A 19596-nucleotide genomic window follows, 5' to 3' on the forward strand; every position below is an offset into this window, starting at 1 on the left:
CTCTCTTCACCTCTTCTTTTCTAGTGATGCTCATTTTTTTAGTAATGAAAAGAAAGCAGATGCAAATCAAAGATCACAACAGCCAAGCCCTTGGGTAGTTCACGTTCGTCAGCACCAAGGAGAGTGTCTCTGCTGTGCTCATCCCAGGGGCTGGAGCAAGGAGGACACAAGGAGAAGGGATGGCTGGACATGCTCCCCACCCCCACCCCCCATTTCTCTTCTTTCTATGAGAAAAATACAGTGAGGCAGAATGTTTAAAGGGATAATTTGACTTACTCTTATTTATTAATTGTGAACCCTTTGCACCTGTCTGGATATTAACTTTTTGGTACATCCATTACAACTTCCCACATGGCTGAAGGCTGCACCCAGAGTGTGGCCCTGGGGAAGCCGAGAGCTTACACAGGCCTCCCAGGGAATCTCCCCACCCCTGAGTGTCAGGAAACTGTCTTACCTACAATATGGAGGGACCGTTTCATGATTAACACCTGACCCTCAGTGCCTGACCTTAGAAACATACCTATCACCCAGCCTGGAGCACCCACTGAGCACAGCCTCCTGTTCTGGAGCCCCAGCTGAGCTCCCCAGACAGCAGGGCTGAGAAGAGCCTCTGGAAAACTCTCTCAGGCTGAGCCCCATACCTGGTGTCCTTCTCAGCAGAGCAAACCTTTTTCCCGAGAGACTAGTGGAACATGAAGACAAATCTCCCGGGTAAAACCTAACACCTGAGGGCTTCTCCATCTGCCTGTGACCCCCCCCCCCCAACGCCAGGTGAATGAAGAGGAAGACTGGGGCCCTCACAGGCATCCCCTTCTCGCTCATTCCCAATCACATCCCACCCACAAAACCAACGCTGACACTCCAGACTCAGCCCTACCCCTCCCAGTGGCTCGGGCCGCGTTCGTCCCCTTGTGGTATCTAGTGTAAGGGTCACCTCGGTGCTTCTTCTGGTTTGAATTAGGTTCCTTTTGCTCTCATTTGTCTAGTTTCCTGTGGTAGAAACTTAGATGATTGATTTGAGCACTTTACTCTTTCCTAATGTAAGCATTTTGTTGTGTAAATACCCCCTCTCAGCACTACGTAAGTTCCATCCCACAAATGGTGGTGTTATTTAAAATTCATATTAATTATTTTATTTTTTATTCATATTAATTCTGTGTATTTTTTTAATTTCCTTTGAGACTTCCTCTCTGGCCCATAGATTATTTAGAAATATGTTGTTTACCTTCCAAGTGTTTTGGAGATTTTCCTGCTGTCTTTCTGTTACTGATTTCTAGTGTGGTCTATTATTGCCAGAGATTTAAATTATTTTAAACTTGGTTAGGTTTTAGATATAACACTAAGCCTAAGCAACAGAAAAGGATGAATTGGACATTCCTTCTCTGGGCTATTCTTTAAGGATAGGTCAGCTAGCAACAAATTCTTGTAGTCTTCCTCCATCAGAGAATGTCCTGATTTCTCTTTCATTCCCAAAAGACAATTTTGCCAGCTATAAAATCCTTAGCTGACAGTCCTTTCTTTTCAACACTGAAAAATGTGCCACTCCTTCTGGCCTCCATGTTTTCAGATACAAAATCTACTGTCATTTAAATTCGAGTTCCTTAAGAGGAAATGGGTAGTTTCTCTGGATTTTTGAAAGAAGTTTGCTATGTGTCTTAGTGTGAATTTCATTTAGGTTTATCCTATTTTGAGTTTCACTCAGTTTCGTGAACCATTATTTCTTCAAATACTTTTTTGGGGGAGGGTGTAGCTCAAGTGGTAGAGTGCATGCTTAGCATGCACGAGGTCCTGGGTTCAATCCCCAGTAACTCCTCTAGGAATAAGTAAATAAGTAAACCTAATTACCCCCCCCCAAAAAAAAAAAACTTTTTCTGTCCATGTCCATGTTTTCTTTTGCTCTGCTTCTGGTACTAAAATGGTACCAAAGTTAGAGCCTTTTGTTTTTGCCCCACAGAGCTCTGGGACTCTGCTCATTTTCTTCCTGTCTATTTTCTCTCTATTTTTCAGTAGATTCTATTGATCTGTATTCAGGCTCATTGGTTCTATCTTTTACCATCCCCATTTTACTACTGAGTCCACCAATGCAGTTTATATTTATATATATGTGGAATATGGATGTATCAGTTACTGTATTTTTCAGTTTTATAATTTCCATTTAGTTCCTTTTTATAACATATTTTTCTGATGTTTTCCATTTTTTCAAAGGAATTCATAATTGATTGTTGAAGTATTTCTTATGATGATTGCCTTATAAAATCTTTGTCAGATAATTCCAACATCTGATTCATCTTGGAATTGGAGTCGGTTGATTGTCTTTTCTCACTCAAACTATGAGTTTCCTGTTGTTTGGTATGATGACTGGTGGTTTGGTTTGTTTTTTTCTTTGGCTTTTTTTTTTTTTTTTTTTTTGAATCTTGGACATTTTTGCTATTGTGTTAGCAGCCTTGATTGTATTTAAATCTTCAGTTTTAGCAAACAGTATCCCTGTTTCAGTTCAGCATGTAGATGGATGCTGGCCTACTTTCATGGGCTTTCATTCCCATGATGGTATAATCACAGAGCCTTTGCACTGCTGTCCTGGTCTACTTTGGTCTCTGGCACTACCATAGCTTCCGCTCAATCCCTGCCTGTTCTGTGCAGAGGTGGAAGGGGTTTCCTTTGGCTGCGTGTGGGCTACCTTTGGCCAGTGGGGAAGCGGGGGAGCAGAAGTTGTTGAGCCTGAGTTTCCTATGCTGATGGAAGGAGGGCAGAGAAACCCTTGTAGGTGGATCAAACCACTGCCAGTGACCTGGTTGTCAAGTGGGGCCTGGGACTGTCTACCAGAGCTTCTTGCTGCAGCTGCTGCAAATCGATCACCATCCCGCAGGTGCCTCAGTTGTGGAGCGGAGGTTGAGGCTCCCCACTAGGTCTCTGTTAGGCTTCCCCCTTACCAGTCTTTTAGCCAAAGAGACAAGGCTTTGGGGGGTTTCCATCTATGTCTGTTGGCAGTTCCAAGTTGCAGGCTTCACCCACACCTATTCTCAGGCATTTGGGAGATAAAAAAGAAAAGCCAAAGAACTCACTACCTGTCTGCCTTCTTCTTTCCAGCTATCAGAATTCTGATGTCTATTGAACAATTCCCAGATATTTTGTTGTATTTGAAAAAGAGGAGCAGGGAAAAGTGAGTGTATTAGTGGGGGTGGGTTGGGGGCAAGAGGGAAGCAATCTTGTTCCAGAATGGGAAGCCTGGGTTATCTCTTCGTATTAATTTTCTATCACTGTTATAACAAATCACCACAAACTTAGCAGCTTAAACAGTGAAGTTTATTCTCTTACATTTTTCTGGAGGTCAAAATTCTGATAAAGGTCTCACTGGGCTAAAATCAAGGTGTCAACAGGGCTGTGTTCCTTTCCAAAAGCTCTAGGGGAGAACCGATAGCCCTGCCTTTTCTGACTTCCGGAGTCTGCCTGCATTCCTTGGCTGGTGGCCTCCTTCTTTCATCTTCAAAACCAGCAATGTAGTATCTGGCTGACCCTTCTTCCATCATCCTGTTTCCATCTGACCACAACCAGGAAGAGTTCACTGCTTGTAAGGACTCATGTGATTAGATCAGACCCACCTAGATAATCCAGCATCATCTCCACATCTCCAGGTCCTTAACCTAGTCAGATCTGCAAAGTCCTTCTTGCCCTGTAGAGTAACCTATTTACAGGTTCCAGGGACTAAGACATCACTGGGGAGTCATTATTCTTTGGACCACATTCCTAAACTACCTTTTGATGTTTCCGTAAGTGGATTTCATCAGTTCATTCCTTAAGGAAGATGTCTAATAGCATACATTTTTAAAAATGCCAAACCTCTGAGAACTCTGAGCCAGGAATAGTTCATCTAGTTACAGCTTTGTCTAAAGTACTCCAGAATGCCAGGCCCAGGGCTTTGCAAGGGGCTTCAGGATGGGAAGCAGGCAAGGATCGTTATAAGGCAGCAACTTGGGAAAACAAGTTTGGGGTGCTAATGCTGAGGGGTCCCCCCAAAAAGCTGTGGATACACACTCATATTAACAAGTCACTCTCGGTCTCCTCTTCTGAAAAATGAGGGAGATGATAATAGTATTTACCCCTTGTTATCACTGTGAGAATTAAGAAAGGTAAAGTGCTCAGAGCAGTGCTGGGCACATAGTCAGGCTCAATATTTGTCAGTATCATTACTGCTGTATTGTCGTTGTTACTCGTCCCCATGTGATTCCAGGTCTAAAGAATTAAGTTTCCCCCTTTCCACCTCCGAAGGAACACCTTTAGGCTGATATCACCCCATTCTGATATTTTTCTCTTGATTTTTTTAATGTTTTTTATTGTTTTTTAAATTTTGCTTTTGGGGGGATGTAATTAGGTTTATTTATTTTTAATGGAGGTACTGGGGATAGAACCCAGGACCTCATGCATGCTAAGCTTGTATTCTACCACTTGAGCTATATCCTCCCCACCAATCCCCAAGGCCTTCATCTTAAAGGGGAGGAAATGGAGGCCCAGAAAACAGGAGAGATTTGGCCAGGATCTCTAAGTCAGTGGCATAACCCAGGCTAGAGCTCAGGTCTCCAGCAGGAGGAGTAGAAGGGGAATGTTTGGGTTCTTCTTGGATGCTGGGCATGACACTGTCACTTGGCCAGTGATCCTCGTCCCCAGCTCCCTGCCCCCTTCACCACAAGCACTGCCCATTGCCCTTCTCCCACCCCACCCCCTGCCCCCACCTCCCTGGACATGCCTCGCCCTCCTCAGATGTGTCACACCTCCATAACCCTCATGGACCACAGGACAAAGTAGGAAGGCAACTCTATTATAACTTTATTTGGCTACATGAAAGGGGTATGGGTGCTTGTCTTGTCCAGTTGGATAGTCAGTCCCTGAAGGCAAGCAGGAGCCCTAAGAGGATGCCCCAAGCAGGACTCCGACTAGAGGGCTCCGCACCAGCAGGCTGGACCCTTTCTAAGATGTTGATGACCTCAGTCACTCTGATGCTCCCAATATGGTGAAGATCTGCTAAAGCTCTGGTATGTTCACGAGTACAGCCCATGAGGAGGAAGGTGGTATTGAGGGAACCTGTAAGGAAGAGGAGGAGGAGTGAGGGACACTTTCAAGATTCAAATGCCCTCCTCTTCCCAGACACCCCTCACAAACTAGGACACCCACGCTCCCAGCAAAGACTTGGGCACCAGTCACCTTCCCCCCTCCTCCATGGAATGATGTGCTGCAACCCCAATGCCCTGTCCAAATTCCACCTGCCTCCCTCAAGGCTGGGAAGGCACCAGACTGCACCTAGCACAGAGTAGGCTTTTCAGAAAGAACATTTCTTTCCTCTCACCTGCCTGAAATTTTAAGGTGGAACTGTAACACTTGGTGGCGTCCCTGGGGCAAGGCTCAGTGTTGACAAAATTTGGGAGGCAACTCTTAGAGTGCTCGCCCACACAAGTTGGGCAGCCATGGGAAGAAAATGCTAAAGTCTTGGGGGTATTGGCCTCAAGTTTCACAAAAGAATCCATGTTGGTGAGGTTATTGCAGAGATACTTCCGGCAGATGCGGCTGTAGGAGGCAATGGACAATCCGGGCGGTGAAACAAGATAGGAGACTTGCGCGGGGTAAGATGAGGCTGGGCTGCAGCCTTTAAAACCCACAACTCCCTTTCTGGTCCCTGAGAAGCAGAAGATGAGAGAGCTCTGATCAGTGTCGCTGACCACACCTGGTCCAACCTCCCAACCTCCCCCTCCACCCTGCTCCTCCTGCTCACTCTGCTCTGTCACCAACTTTGCCTCCCCTCCCCCAGTGTCCATCCCCTGCAGAGACACAGGGCCCAGATCCCCAGGTCTCCAGCTGTCTCTCCTCACTCCTCACCCCACAGGAGCCCCTCTGCTCCTCTCTCCCTTGTGTCCCAGACTTTTCTTCTCTCCCAGAGTTCCCCCCTTCTCCTGGGTTCTGCCTTCTTATCCAGCCCCCATCACAACCAGCTGGGTTGGTATCTTGATGTTGTCCCCAAAGATATAACAGGGTAAATAACTGGAACTCAAGTCCAGGGCCCCTGGGTGCTGGCAATGAAGGTGGGGGTCAAAAGAGCAAGCGAAACAAAAAAAATGAGCACAGTCACTCCCCTTCACCTGTCTCGATGAACACCAACGTCTCCTCACAGCCCTCGCTCAGCCTACACACCGCACTCCTCATCAGAAGCCACCTCCAGTTATGGAGACTAACAGCTCTGAAGAGTGAGGCTGTTGCTTCATAGCACAGAAGAGCTCGAGCCCCTAAAGAGAGAATGTTATTCCAGTCATCTGCCCCTCACATTGCCTTCTCAGCCCCTGAACTGCCCATCAAGAGCTCAGCCTCCACAGATCCCGCCCCCGAGGAACCTAGATATCCAGCTTTCCTTCCCGCCAGTGACATGAATCCAGCACCCCGCCCTCCACCCCCACCCCCATCCCCACCAACAGGGTCCTTAAGCATCCAGCCCCTCAGGACATACGAGGCAGAGTGGAGATGGCCCCTAGGAGACAGAGCAGCTGCACAGGGCTCAGATGCTGGGGTCCCATGTCCTGTGCCTGGGTCCTCAATGCTGAGATCAGTCTAGAACCAACTTCAGTCTAGGTCTCAAGCTCGGTTCTTGTCAGTCCCTGAATTCGCTGTCCACCTGCCTCTGGGTCACTGTTTCTGGAGCAGAAAGCTGATCGTCAGTTTCTGTGACATAGACTCCCTGAGACCTTCAGGGACACAGGTCTTCCCATCTCCAAAGTCACCCTCCAACCTAACCCAAATACCATGTTAGCTTCTCAAGTAATGACTTTCTCTCTCCTGCTTAGGTCCTGCCACTGAACATGGGGCTGGCTTATTCAAAGGATCACTATTATACAGGCTGTTCTCTACCCAGAGACAATGAGACCAGAACAACAAATGTGTGTGTGGAAGTTAACTGACATATTACTAAATAACTCTTGATTTGAAAAAAAAATTTTAAAGTATTTAGAACTGAATAATAGCAAACATACTACATTTCACACACACACACACACACAAGTGTATGTAAAATCTGGTGAAAACTGAATAAGAGCTGTAATTTAGTTAAGTTTAGTTACAATGTCAATTTCCTGCTTATTACAGCTATACAGAATGGCCCCATGCGGGACCAGAGGAAGGATTTAAGGGACTCTGTGAACAATTTTTACAACTTCTTGTGAGCCAATAATAATTTCAAAATCAAAAGTTTTTTTTAAACTACATGTCAAAATTTGAGAAACAACTAGATCAGTATTTAGATGTAAGTCTATAATTTAAACGCATTTATCAGAAGCATTAAAATGTTTATGAGTTAACTCAAGAAGTTATATAAGGAGCAACAAAGCATCCCCCCCAAAAAGGGGGGGTATAAATAAAAATAATGGCAGAAATCGATGAAATAGAAAAACAACAAAAAATTACAAAAAGCTAACATTCATTCTTTGACAAGATTATTGAGATAATTCTCCAGCAAATCTAATCAAGAGGGAAAAAAGTGAAGATGCAAATAAAATACAAAGTGAAAAATAGGAATTAACAGACATCATATGTTCTAAAAGTAATAAAAGTATCATTAACAACTCTACATTTATAAATTTGTAAACCCAGATGAAGTGGATAAATTTCTAAAATATATGAAATGCCAAAGTTGGCATAAGAAGAGCATATGCAATGTCTTAAACCAATGAAAATGGCCAAGGATCTCAGGCAAATTGACAAGAAAAAAGGGATCAAGCCCAGTAGGGAAATGGGCCAAGCGTGTGAAGAGGGACTTCTCAGAAGAGCAAACCAGAAAGGCTAACAAGCATGTGAAGAGACACTGGCGCTCAACAATAATCAGAGAAATGCAATATATCCCAATGTACAGCCCTCAGACTGGTGAGGACTCAGAAAGCTGGAAGAATACAAGCACTGGTAGGACTGCGGGGCTAGAGACCCCCTTGCACTGCTGCTCATGGGAGTAGTTGGGGCGGGGGATAGGGTCCTCTCCTGCCCCTGAAGAATGGGGGAGTTGAGAGTTCGGATCAATGTCACAGGCCCAAAGTATCATTCATCGTATGGAGGAGTCTGGCAATACTTAGTCAAATTAGGTTTACAAATAGCCATTTCTGATCATCCGAGGTACACAGAGCAGCAATTTCCACCTTCAACTACAAAGGAACACATATGAGGATGCAACATTGTTGTGGTGACAGTGAGCTGAAGGCAACGGGAGACCTAGTAAACACCCAGCACGCAGGGGTTGTACACCAGCGAACAGCATGCAGCGCTTAGAAACAACTGGTTAGATGTAGGCATCACGTGCACATGCATGGACATCAAGGCACAGTGCTGATTATTTTAAATAGTAAATAACACTATCACTTGCATAAATTAAAACCTCATGGACATAAAACACTGCACATCTCGCAAGAACACACACAAACCAAAGATATGCATCACCCACCTGAAATGAGTACCTATGGGACAGTTAGGGAATAAAAATTGGGAATTGAGGATTACTGGAAAGAAATAAAACATTGTAGGTGATACAAATTCATAGGCTTTGGACTCAAAGGTAGATCAAGGTTGAAAACTTTACCCCTCCACTTACTAGCTGTGCAATCTTGTGCATCATATTGAACTCATTTATAAAATGTATTAATAACACATTTCATAGAGTCACTGTTGAATATTAAAAAGATTATTAGTATGAAGTGCCAGGCAAGTTCTAAGCTCTCCAAAAATGTTGGTTCCCCTATCTCTCCAGTATCTAAAGGATCAAGGTTAACCTCTTTGCTGGCATTCAAGCCTCACATACACCCCCACCCTCCACCCCTAGATTGGCCCCAAACAACCTTGCCAACTGTTCAGTACTGCTCCCTTGTGCAGCAGTCCAGCTAGAGGTCGCTTCTGCCACACTTTTCTGTCCAGAATGCCTGGCACACAGGCTCCGTAACCAAGAAATCTGTGGCAAACTAAGAGGCCGAGATTTGCAGAAAAGATGGGACACAGAAAGGGGGAATGAAGGCTGATGAAGGATCACACAAAGGCTTTGGGCCGAGAAGATGGCCCACACCAGCCCAGACCGCAAAACGACAGGACCCAACAATCTGAGCACAAACAGGGACACAACCAGAAGAGTGCGATGAAATCCCCAAGGAAAAAAGGACAGAGCAGTGGTCAGAGGAGATGCTACACCTACAAAAGTGAAACCACAGAAAGAAAGAAGAGCAAACTGATAGAACGGAAATCTGCAGGAAGACAGAGGAGGAGCAGCAGAGAGCTCACAATTGGGAGTGGCAGAAAAGTGAGGAGCTGGGCACAAAGACCGGGTTCTCAGGGAAAAGAGGAGACAATCTTAGAGGCTGAAAGACAGAAAAGGAGACAGGGCGAGATGTAGAGAAAAGGGGACAACACAGGATGGCAGGGAAAGTGTGAAATGGATCTAATAGAGGGGCATGGAGAAGGCTAATTACAGAGTGGAGCCCTGAGAATGGCGTGAAATCGGGAGGAAGATGAACACAGAGGGTGGAAACGGCTAAGACAACAGGAAAACTACAGAGCGTCTCAGGAATGGAAGAAAGGCGGAAAGGGGGCCAGGCTATGAGGGAATGAGAGACGAAGAGAAAGGGGGTTGGAAAATCAGCAGGATGGACAGGCAGAGTCTCTGAGAGAAGGAAAAGTCAAATTTAGCAAAATCAGCACCGACACGGACACGGATGACAAGACACAAGGAAAGGGGTGCAAGCTGAGAAGGTGGGACTCGGGAAGGAAACGGGGATAGCGCAGGATGGGGAGCACAAAAGGAGAAGGGTCGATCGGGAGCTGGGACACCGGGAGAGAAATGAGAGAAAACAGGCGTTCACGCAGCGACGAGGACTCCCACCCCCACCGAGAGCGGAATCAAGACCAAAGGCTGAAGACACGCAGCCCTGCAGTGTAGGCGGGAGGGCGAGACTGCGCGTGCGCGAGTGGATCCCGGTCAACGCCGGATAGCCGTTCCTGGGGGGAAGGGCCAGACTTGTCCTAGAAGCCGTATTCGACGCCCCATTGGCCACCTCCCTCAAAAGGCGAAGAACAATCTGGAAAGGCAAATCACACGGGGAGGAAGAAAGGGCATAAGATTCAACTCGACGCGCTATTGGCTGGTCTGATAGTCCAGCGCGAGGAGAAGTGGGCCAGAGGTAAGGGGCGGGCTGTCAGTGCAGGATTTTGAAGCGCATTGGCCGCTCGCCTGGCAGCAGGAGGCGGCGCTTAAAGTTCATTGGTTCTTGTGAGAAGGGGCGGGAAAAGTGTCGCGAGTGCGGCGGTTTCTAACGCCACAGGCTCATTGCCACCTTTCGCCTCTTCTTGACTGAGTCTGACTCCGCTGGAGGCTGTGGTAACCGCGGGCAGACGACGCAAACACGACCCCTCCCCTCCCTGTCCCTTCCCCTCCCTCTCTTGCGCTGGATCCGGGCCCGAAGCAACCGCTTGCCTCCCTCTAGAGCCCCTGGCGCCCCCTTCCACCTCCGCCACCCCGCGGCCCCCCAGCGCGCTCCCCGAGCCCCGCCCCCTCCCTGGGACCCTGGCGCGGGGCGGGGCCGCGGGCCCAGCGTTTATGGGGACAGCGGCAGAAGAGGGTGCACGCGAGGAACAGCTGCGTGGGGAGGTGGGGCGGGCGAGGCGTGAGGCCAGTTGTTGCGTGTGGGGATAGGCTCGTGAAGGCCGGGCGCAGCGGCTGCACGAGCTTGCCCTTGTTTGGAAGGCATGTGGTGCAAGAGAGGAATTCGGGCCGCAGGGAGAGGACTAGGGTCCATATCAGGGCCTGGCACATGGAAGCGGCTCAGTAAACCTTTGCTGAGTGAATGAAAATAATTCTTGAAAGTGGGGGAAAGGATCTATGAAAATAATGTAATTACTGGGATACAAGGGAGTGATCTGATTAAAAGAGGTGCTGGGAGAAATTGAATTGCAGCTCATACATAAGGCTAAGAGTTGAAAGGTGAGCATAAAAATATGTGTAGAAATTGGATAAATGCAGGAGGGAAGGATGATCCCTGTTGAAGAGGACACCAGGGAAACTGCTAGAATGGGGTGTCGGTGGAAAGCGGGTGTAAACTGTTGAAGGGGGCACGAGAGTACGGAAGTATGCCTAAAACTGGGATTTGAGCTTGGGAGGATACAGGTGAGCAGAGGAGAATAATGTTTGGGTTGAAAGAGCCTTAAGAAAGGAAAAAGGAGAGAGGTTCTTGGGAAGGAAGAGTGCCTGGGAAGAAGGATGCCCGAGGAGGAGTAAAAAAGGGAGAAAGCCAGGGGAGAATGAGGGTGAAAGCTGAGTCCGGGGGTGGGCACAATGGAAAACCCTTCCGGTGTGGCCTCTCAGAGACAGGAGGGCTGGTCAGGAGAGGGCCCATGTGGCCATCCTGACCCACCACTCCTGCCCCTAGATCCATGGAACCCAATGAAATGCCTGCTGTCCACCACTGCCCCTCAGACTCTGCCACAGAGGGTGAGACCAGAGCCCCCCAGGGCATGGAGCTGATCCCCAGGAGAGCTGTCAGTCGCTCTCCAACCTGCGCCCGCTGCCGCAACCATGGTGTTACTGCCCACCTCAAGGGCCACAAGCGCCTCTGCCTCTTTCAGGCTTGCGAGTGTCACAAGTGTGTCCTCATCTTGTGAGTATGAGGTCCAGGGAAGGGAAGAGGATGGACCTCATGTAAAAGGTGACTAACTTAACTTTTGACTTGCCACCCCTCCTTTAGGGAGCGCCGAAGGGTCACGGCTGCCCAGGTGGCCTTGCGTAGGCAGCAGGAGGCACAGCTAAAGAAGCACCTGGCTGAGGGACTAATGAGGAGAGGCGCAGCCCCTCCCAAAGTTCTCAGCCGAGTCAAGAAGGGAGTCATTCGAGCAGGGGTCCACTGTGAGTTTCTCTTGCCAGGGCCGGGGCAGGGATTTGGGCAAAGAAAGCATAAGAAGGGGAAAGAGTCCCAGTCCTGCCACTGAACTGGTGTGTGACCTTGGGCAAGCTGTTACTACTCTCTGGGCCTCACCCTCCCCAACTATAAAATGTGATCAAGTGTTGGGAGGATGCAGTGAGATCTGTGGGTAGAAAAGGGACAGGGGGAGATAAAAAATCAGTTTGGGGTTGGGGTAGGATGGGGGGAAAGAACTCACCAAAGCTCTCTCTGGTCCCTCACAGCTGGAAAGGAGAACATAGCACCCCAGCCTCAGACCTCCCATAGGGCAGTCCCACTGGCACTGACACCCCCTGGGAAGGTAAGGAGAGCCTGGACGCTGCTCGTACCCTTTCCTCTGTGCCCTTAACACCTGAGTTTTAGGTCCGGCCCTGACTTCTTATAACATCTTGGGCAAATCACTTTTCTCCCATGAGCAAAATGAAGGGGTGGGATTTGATGGCCTTCCAAGCTCTGAAGTTTTGGGATTCTACTCCCATCCTAGTACATACTTATTCCTTCCCCAGCCTACCTGACTCCAGCCTATGCCCCCTGCCCTTGCAGGAGAACTTCCAGGGGCCTCTGCTCCTCAGCCGTCCCACAGAAGCTTTGCCTTTGCCCTGGACTCCACTGCCTCCAGGCCCTTGGGCCCCTGGACACTGGCTATCTCCTGGCCTTTCCATGCCAACCCCAGTGGTGTGCCGCTTGCTATGCCAAGAACCTGCTGTCCCTCTGCATCCCTTCCCTGGTAAGATGAATTCAACACTAATCCAACAGATAGTTGAATGACTATACCACTGTATCAGAAAGCGAAGAGGAGAAGGCTACAGGGTAGAAAGTGGGAGGACCTCTATACACTGCACATTCTCTTATCCTCTTCAGGTTTTGACCCTGGCTCTGCCCTCCGGCTGCCCACTCATGGGCCCTTCCCAGCCTGCCCAGGATCTCGCCCAATACTGATGGCTCCTCTTTCTGGAGAATCCCAAGGGCCCTCTACCCTGCCCCACACGTGAGTAGGGAGAGAAGGATATGTGTTTATGATGTACTATGCTGGACACCATAGTAGATGAGAAAAAAGAAAAGGTCTCAGACTAATGGGTGAAGCAGAGCTCTCCTAGCTCTGCCATTGCCTGGCTGCGAACTTCTGTACAAGTATCTTTACCTCTCTGAGCCATGTTTTTCTATCAGTAAATTGGAGGCACTAGTACTTCTCAGGTTGTCACTGAGAATTAGCAATAATGTATGGACTACACCTAGCATAAGCCCTGGCCTTGACCAAATAGTTGCTAGGAAATCCACTTAAATAGATAAGATGGGGTCGAACTGCCTGCTGAAATGGGGGCATGGGGTGGGGGACATGGCAAGAGCCTCAGAGGCCTAGGAGAGAGGCCAGAAGCCTTTAGAGAAAGCTTCCTAAAGGTGGCCCAAGCTTCTTCTGGAGTTCCATGGGGACCAGGGAACTAGTGGGGAAGGAAACCAGACTCTGGTAGGACAGGAACAGTCATCTATTCGCTCTAGACATTTTGTCAGTTTTTAAAAAAACTGGCACCAGTGATTTCCCATAACTCTCACAATATCCCTGGGAGGAAGGAACTGGCAGAAATTTTCATTTTATAGAAAACAAATCAGGCCAAGACAGAGGAAGGGACTTGCCCAAGGCCACAAAGCCTAATGACACAACAGGCACTCAGATTCCCAGATCAGAATATAGCAAAATCCTGCCCCTCTTTCTATGTGTACATCTGTCCATGTTTAATCCCCCTGCCATCATTTCTCCTTGTTTCTAGATGCTCGACTCTGATACTGCAGCCCTGTGGCACCCCAGACCCTCTTCTGCTGCAGCCACAGGTCCTGGGAAAGAAGTGGGATCCAGCACCCTGGGGGAGGGAAGAGCAGGGGATAGTGAAGTAACCAGGGGCAGAGGGAGCACCTGGAGGATGGGCAGAAGTGGGGTTCCCAGTCTGCTTCTCTCCCTTCCTTTGCAGGCCCCTGGAGCCTCTCGCCTGGCCTGGACCTCTGCCCACTCTGAGAGGCAGCTGCAGCGGGAGGCAGCTGAGGCTCTTGTGGGGCTGAAAGATTCACCTCAGGCTCCCCGCCTGACCCCTTCTGTTCCCCCCAACCCTGCCTGGATCTCCCTGCTCCATCCCTGTGGCCCCTCAGGTAACCTGTTCCCTAAAAGGAGAGGATGGGATAGGCATGACTGGCAAATGGAGGTACTGGAGCAAACAGGGACTAACTAAGGAGATCAGGGTGTCAACAGGTTGAACATCCCAGGCCCCAGGCTTCTCAACTGGAATTGCAGTTGAGAGTTGTTCAGTGGATCCGTCTTATCCTTTTTGTGCTCAAAAGCAAATATTCAGTGCCCTGATGTTAAAGAAAGTGAGGCCCAGAGAGAGATAGGGACTTGCCAGAGGGCATATAGCAAGGCAGTGGCAAACCTGGTCTCCTGACCCCAGCCCAAAGCTTTCTCTCTGGACCCAAGCTGCCTGCTGAAGTCTGGAGAGGGGCCTGCCTTCAATGAACTTCCATTCTATTTGGGGAACCTGGGTGCCTTCAAAAAGCTCAGTGGCAACCCTGGAGAGAACTAGAAGGGACAGAAAAGAAAGGCTGAGAATTATTCTGTCCAAAATGGTGGACTGGGCATGGTGAGCAGGTGAGGCTGAGGCCTGGAGGAGCTGCTGGAACAGGAGGAGGTGAGGCTGAAAGGCTTCTGGTCATGGAGGTCTGGCGTGCCAGGCTTAGCAGTCTAGACTAGCAACCATACATGAAGGGGAGCCAGGGAATGTTTCTGGGCTGGGCGGGGACATATCCAGAGATCCTGAGCTTTAGAAATACAAGTATGGTGGCTGTGATAAAAGGACTGGAGGAGGCAAGGCTAGAGGTGGGAAAACCAGTGAGGAGGAAGTGTCTGCTCTAATCCAGGTAAACAAAGATGGATGGATGGGTTAAAAAGAGGGGGGTTGTTGGGAGGGGAAATGGATATGACTTGGTCCTGCCCCCTTCCTTCCTGCCTGTAGCTTCTGCTGGAGGAAGAGGATTCCAGCCTGTTGGCCCCTCTCTCCGACCCAGCCCAGTGCCCTCTGTGGCTCTGCATATTGGACATCTGGGGTCCATCTCCCTCCTAAGCTAGAAGCTCAGAGGTGAAGGCTTCACTTGGGCAGAAGGCAACAGCCCGTAGGCACTGCATATTTGGTATTTTACTTGCAGATTAATGCATGGAATGTAACGTTGTACAAGCTTCAGGCTTTTAAGCTTTTAGGTGCTTTGTTGGCTTTTGGTTCCTGTGTAGCATGGGCATTTCCTTGGGCAAAGGTGGATATTCTCTTATCCACCTTGGTTCCTGGGACCTTTTTAAATCTCCAGCAAAGAGAGAGTTGTGCGGTTTAAGCTAACCAGTATCTAAATAGATTTTTGCATGAGTTCATGTTCCAGGGTATTTATTTGACACATGATCCTATACATACCTGTGCACTCATGTCTGTCTCCATGCATGCAAAAACAGAAGAGTATTTCTTTTCATTTGGTGTCTAGGTTTGTGTGAGTAAGCAAGAAATAAACCTGTGTTGTTTTAAGCCACTGAGACGTGGAGATTGTTATTGCAGCCTAACCTAGTCTATCCTGACTGACAGAAAAGACTTGTTCAATCCATGTCTCAAAGTGAAAATCAATTATTCAGTAACTACCACAAAGAAATACAAACTTGGATTTCTTGTTATAGCCAAATAAGAAAGAGTGGTAGAGGGGATATAGTTGGTGATTCACTGATTCCATAATTAAGTGACTGCTCTGTGCCAGGCATGGACAGTTTCCAGCTGTCCAGAGGGCCACAAGTTGAAATGCCTGCAGAACCAAGCAGACCCTGTAAATGAGTAAGACCAGAGGCACCCTAGAAAACTGAGAATGCATAGAACTGTTCCAAGCATGTGAAGACCTGCTGAGCTGTTCCAGCTAAGGGGGCAGCTTCCTTTTGGCCCTCCAGATTGTGCCAGGCAGGAATGTAGGTTCGGTATTACCATATCTTCTGATTTTTCAGGAGAAGCTGGAAAATTAGATTTCTATGTAAAACATCTTAATTTTAAAATGTTGGCTCAGTTTTCTTTAAATCCTATTTGAGCCAAACAAAACATATCCTCAGGCCAGCTTTGCCCAATGGAATGCCAGTTCAATCTAACATAACATTTTTCAAATGGGGAGACTGAGAGCAATCAGAACAAGAAAAATCAAGTTAGTCTTTATCAAGGGCTTGTCCAGAATTAGGGAGGTTCATGTATCTAAATTTTGAAGGATCTATAAAAGGTTAGCGATAATTACCATTTATTGAGTACCCACTGTGTACATTTCATATACATCCTCAGCAACTCTATAAGCTATGAATGATTACTCCAATTTTACGAATAAAGGAGCAAGCTTAAAGAGATAAAGTGACTTGACTAAGTATTTTAGGGAAAATTTCTAGGCAAATATTGGAGGACGGTTGTTTTTCCTTGCCAGGCCTCAAATCAATTAGCAGGTAATTTTTATAATATGTAGAGTGAAAGATCCAAGACTCCAGGAGACAGACACAAGTCCCAACAGTTTTTCAAAAAGTCTTTATTTTTCTACTCAAGATATTGGTAAGTAATAATATGATCTTACTCACATTTGTTTCTTCATCCTCTGCTGTCAAGTCCTTCTCTTTGAACCATTTCAAGCATGTGAAGACCTGCTGAGCTATTGCAAAAACAGGAAGACCTGGAGACCCTCATCCCCATTCCCACCCTTAGAAGGGCCAGACAGAAATTTCAAGGGTTGTGCCTGAGCAATAATTCTTTTTCCTGATGTAACCTACCTACCTACCTCTCTTTTTATTCAAGATAATTGATGGTGATGGAATCCAATTACAACTTGCTCTTTCTTGTCTGGGGCCTTGAGAAGGCGGGCTTCTTCTAACAGTTTAGAGTAACAGATCTGCAGCACATCTCGGAACTCAGCACAAGATCATCAAAGGACTGAAATCTGCTTCACACCTTCCTTCCCTACCCTCATTATAACTTAGATATATGATTGCCCCTTAATAGACCTGCTTAAGCTTTGCTGTGCCATGCTGTCCCAGTGATAGATGATCAAACCCACACAGTCACAGAAGGGAAGCATTGCAATATGCAACATGGCCAAGACCCTGCTACTCAGGGCTGACCAAAGGTCCCCAATACACCAAGGTCACACAGCTGGAAAAAGTAAAAGAGAAAGTGTAATTTGGGGTTAAAGGATGACATGAGAAAATGGAGGAAAGGAGAAATAAAATGATGGAGACTGGCGGAAGGAGCTGGGTGCAGGCCCCTCTTTACAGGCCCTTCTCATTTCTCTGCAGCCCATCTCCCCCTTTTTGTCCTGGCAGGGCTTTTCACACTACCTGCTAGGCCTACTTTGTCTATCATGTTGTTAGGGCTACCTTTTTGGTGCCTGAGAGAGAGAGGCAGAGGCTCTGCAGACATCATCAGCTTTGGGGAAAAGAGCAGATTTAAGAATTGCTCATGCTCCCATGTGGCTGCAGCATCCTTCACCTGCGTTTGTGGGGAGCCAGTGGGCTCTTGGCTTCTGACCAATCCTTGGAGATTACAGCCAATGGACTATGAGCACTGTTTCATATGCCACCCCTTTTCCCATTACAAAGTGAGGAAAGATGTTGCTCAGGTCTGATAGGGTATTAAGTAAATCATCCCCCTTCTAAGCTTCCTTCGTGTACCATCCTGATTTTCTGCACAAATAACCAGTGAGGTTCCAAATTTGAAGCACCATCCCTGCTTCTCTCTCCAAACAAAACTCCTCCCTGACAGACACCTATGTTTTTCTTCAAGAGCTCATTTCACATTCTGCCCTTTGGGAATCCCTGCTCCCTTCACTTTAGCCCTATGTGAGCCTGGTCCACTCCTAACCACATTCCTTGTCCAGTGTTTAACTGACATCATACAGTAGATCATCCCCATACAGTTTTTGTACTCAGACCCTCATTGTCTGGTCCATGTAGGCCTCGTTCTGCACCCCTGTCCCATTGTGTAGCTGGCTCTGCAGCCCCCATAGCATAGATCCTCATGAGAACCTGAGCTCTTTACAAAAGCAAGATTCATCCTTTTTATCTGACTTTAAATCTGTGATAAGCCTCTCAGGCAGAGTTCTTTACATTCCATAGGGCTCCCTGGCCCCTACTTTACAGGCCTGATCACCCTGAGCTATGCCTATTTCTGTCCAACTATGTCTTCCTCTCCAAGAATAAGCACTCTCAGGGGGCAGGGCCTGCATTCAGTTCCTCTCTTGAGTGCTCAGAATAAATGTCTAAACACGTTGTATTGATTACTTAGGAACTGTTTTTTTCCCTACAAAGTTAACGCACTCTAATGCCACCTCTCCCCTCGTCACAACATGAACAATGTCCTGACTGCAAACCGATTTTTATGAGTTGTTTTGGGGGGGGGGGTTATGGGTTTTTTGTTTTGTTTTGTTTTTGGAGCAGTTTTTCAGTTCACAGTAAAATTGGGGAGAAAATAAGTGTTCCCATAGTCCCTCTGCTCCCGCAAAAACACAGCCTTCTCCACTATCAACATCCCACATCAGAATGGTGCATTTGTTACAATCGATGAACCTATATTGACACATCATCATCATCCAAAATCCATAGTTTACACTGGGGTTCACACTGAAATGTTCCTCTTTGCAGCCAGTTAACAATTTTATCAGAGCACAGGCCTGTCCCTTGTGTTCTTGGTTATTGGACCTGGTAAGGATTAAACTAGATAATGCATATAATACTAAATAATGTTTACCAGTGCCTAGGACAGAGTAGGCACACAAAAAATGTTTGTTGATAGAATTAGTATGTGTTCACTATATACAGAAACAGTCACTTTTAAAGGGGGCAAATAATCGGAATCCCGGCTGTTTCCACTACATCTTTTTTTTCTTATTTTTAATGGAGTGACTGAAGCCCTGAGAGGGCAAGTGGACAACCTAAAGCTGCACGGGTCAGTAAGGCAGGTAAATCTAAGTGGGCAAAATAAACCTAAAGGGCTGAGAGAACATACTCAGGCGCTAGGAGGCAGAGCAGCACTAACTTCTTCCAAGGTCCCGCCTCACTCTCTTTGTCCCTGCCCTTATCTGTTCCCCGCCCCCAGAGCCTCCTTCCGCTATCCTAGGCCGTGGTGAAGCAATTTCTGCCCTAAGAGGGGTGGGGCTTCCGTCTTCTGATCTCGCGAGTACTAATGGTCACGGAAGGAAAGGTGGTGGCTATAATTTCTTCCTTGCCCTTCCCCTGGGCTCACAGTTCCGCCCTTACTAGCGCCACTTCCGGCCAGAAAAGTAGTCGTCCCGTTAGGGGTGCCAGCAGTGGACAGCTCTCTTTCATTCCCGCCCACCGGTTGCCCCATAACTTCCGCCAGGAGATACAGTCTGCGCCCGCCGCTATTCGTTCCACCCACGATCGAAGAAAACGAAGCCAGATCCCTCCAGCTCAAGACGGGAGCTCTCTCTTCTCTGTTACGCTCCGGGAGAAGGAAGGGCGGGGAAGGAACAAGCCTCCACGCCCGTCCCCTCACGCCACACCACCCACCAGGTTCGCTGAGGCGAAGCCACATTTGCCCTGAGAGAGGCGGGGCCGCCTTTTCCAACTTCACTCTCGCGAGCTCTCAGA

The 19596-nt window shown here is 47.8% G+C and overlaps 3 protein-coding genes across 3 annotated transcripts in view; 2 read left to right on the forward strand and 1 right to left on the reverse strand.

Annotated features, from left to right (window-relative positions):
* LOC105062698 (cell adhesion molecule CEACAM7) overlaps positions 1-1727 on the forward strand; it is a 41935-nt gene extending 40208 nt beyond the window's left edge. The window contains exon 11 of the mRNA XM_074369519.1: positions 25-1727. The gene's annotated coding sequence lies outside the window, so the exon portion shown is untranslated. The remainder of the gene's footprint in view (positions 1-24) is intronic.
* A 2672-nt stretch (positions 1728-4399) lies between these two features.
* Positions 4400-6828, reverse strand: LYPD4 (LY6/PLAUR domain containing 4). Its single transcript, XM_010946756.3, has 4 exons — positions 6488-6828; positions 6126-6269; positions 5339-5665; positions 4400-5076 (listed from the first exon to the last, which is right to left on the reverse strand). Exons 1-4 carry the CDS (start codon positions 6552-6554, stop codon positions 4874-4876), a joined length of 741 nt encoding a protein of 246 aa, XP_010945058.1. The 5' UTR covers positions 6555-6828; the 3' UTR covers positions 4400-4873.
* Positions 6829-6834: 6 nt separating this feature from the next.
* On the forward strand, positions 6835-19340 carry DMRTC2 (DMRT like family C2). The gene is made up of 8 exons (XM_045510540.2): positions 6835-11654; positions 11742-11899; positions 12179-12255; positions 12498-12681; positions 12816-12942; positions 13721-13781; positions 13919-14093; positions 14951-19340. Exons 1-8 carry the CDS (start codon positions 11431-11433, stop codon positions 15061-15063), a joined length of 1119 nt encoding a protein of 372 aa, XP_045366496.2. The 5' UTR covers positions 6835-11430; the 3' UTR covers positions 15064-19340.
* Positions 19341-19596: the final 256 nt, after the last annotated feature.

Source organism: Camelus bactrianus, chromosome 9 (assembly GCF_048773025.1).
Source record: "Camelus bactrianus isolate YW-2024 breed Bactrian camel chromosome 9, ASM4877302v1, whole genome shotgun sequence".
Classification (NCBI taxonomy): Eukaryota; Metazoa; Chordata; class Mammalia; order Artiodactyla; family Camelidae; genus Camelus; species Camelus bactrianus.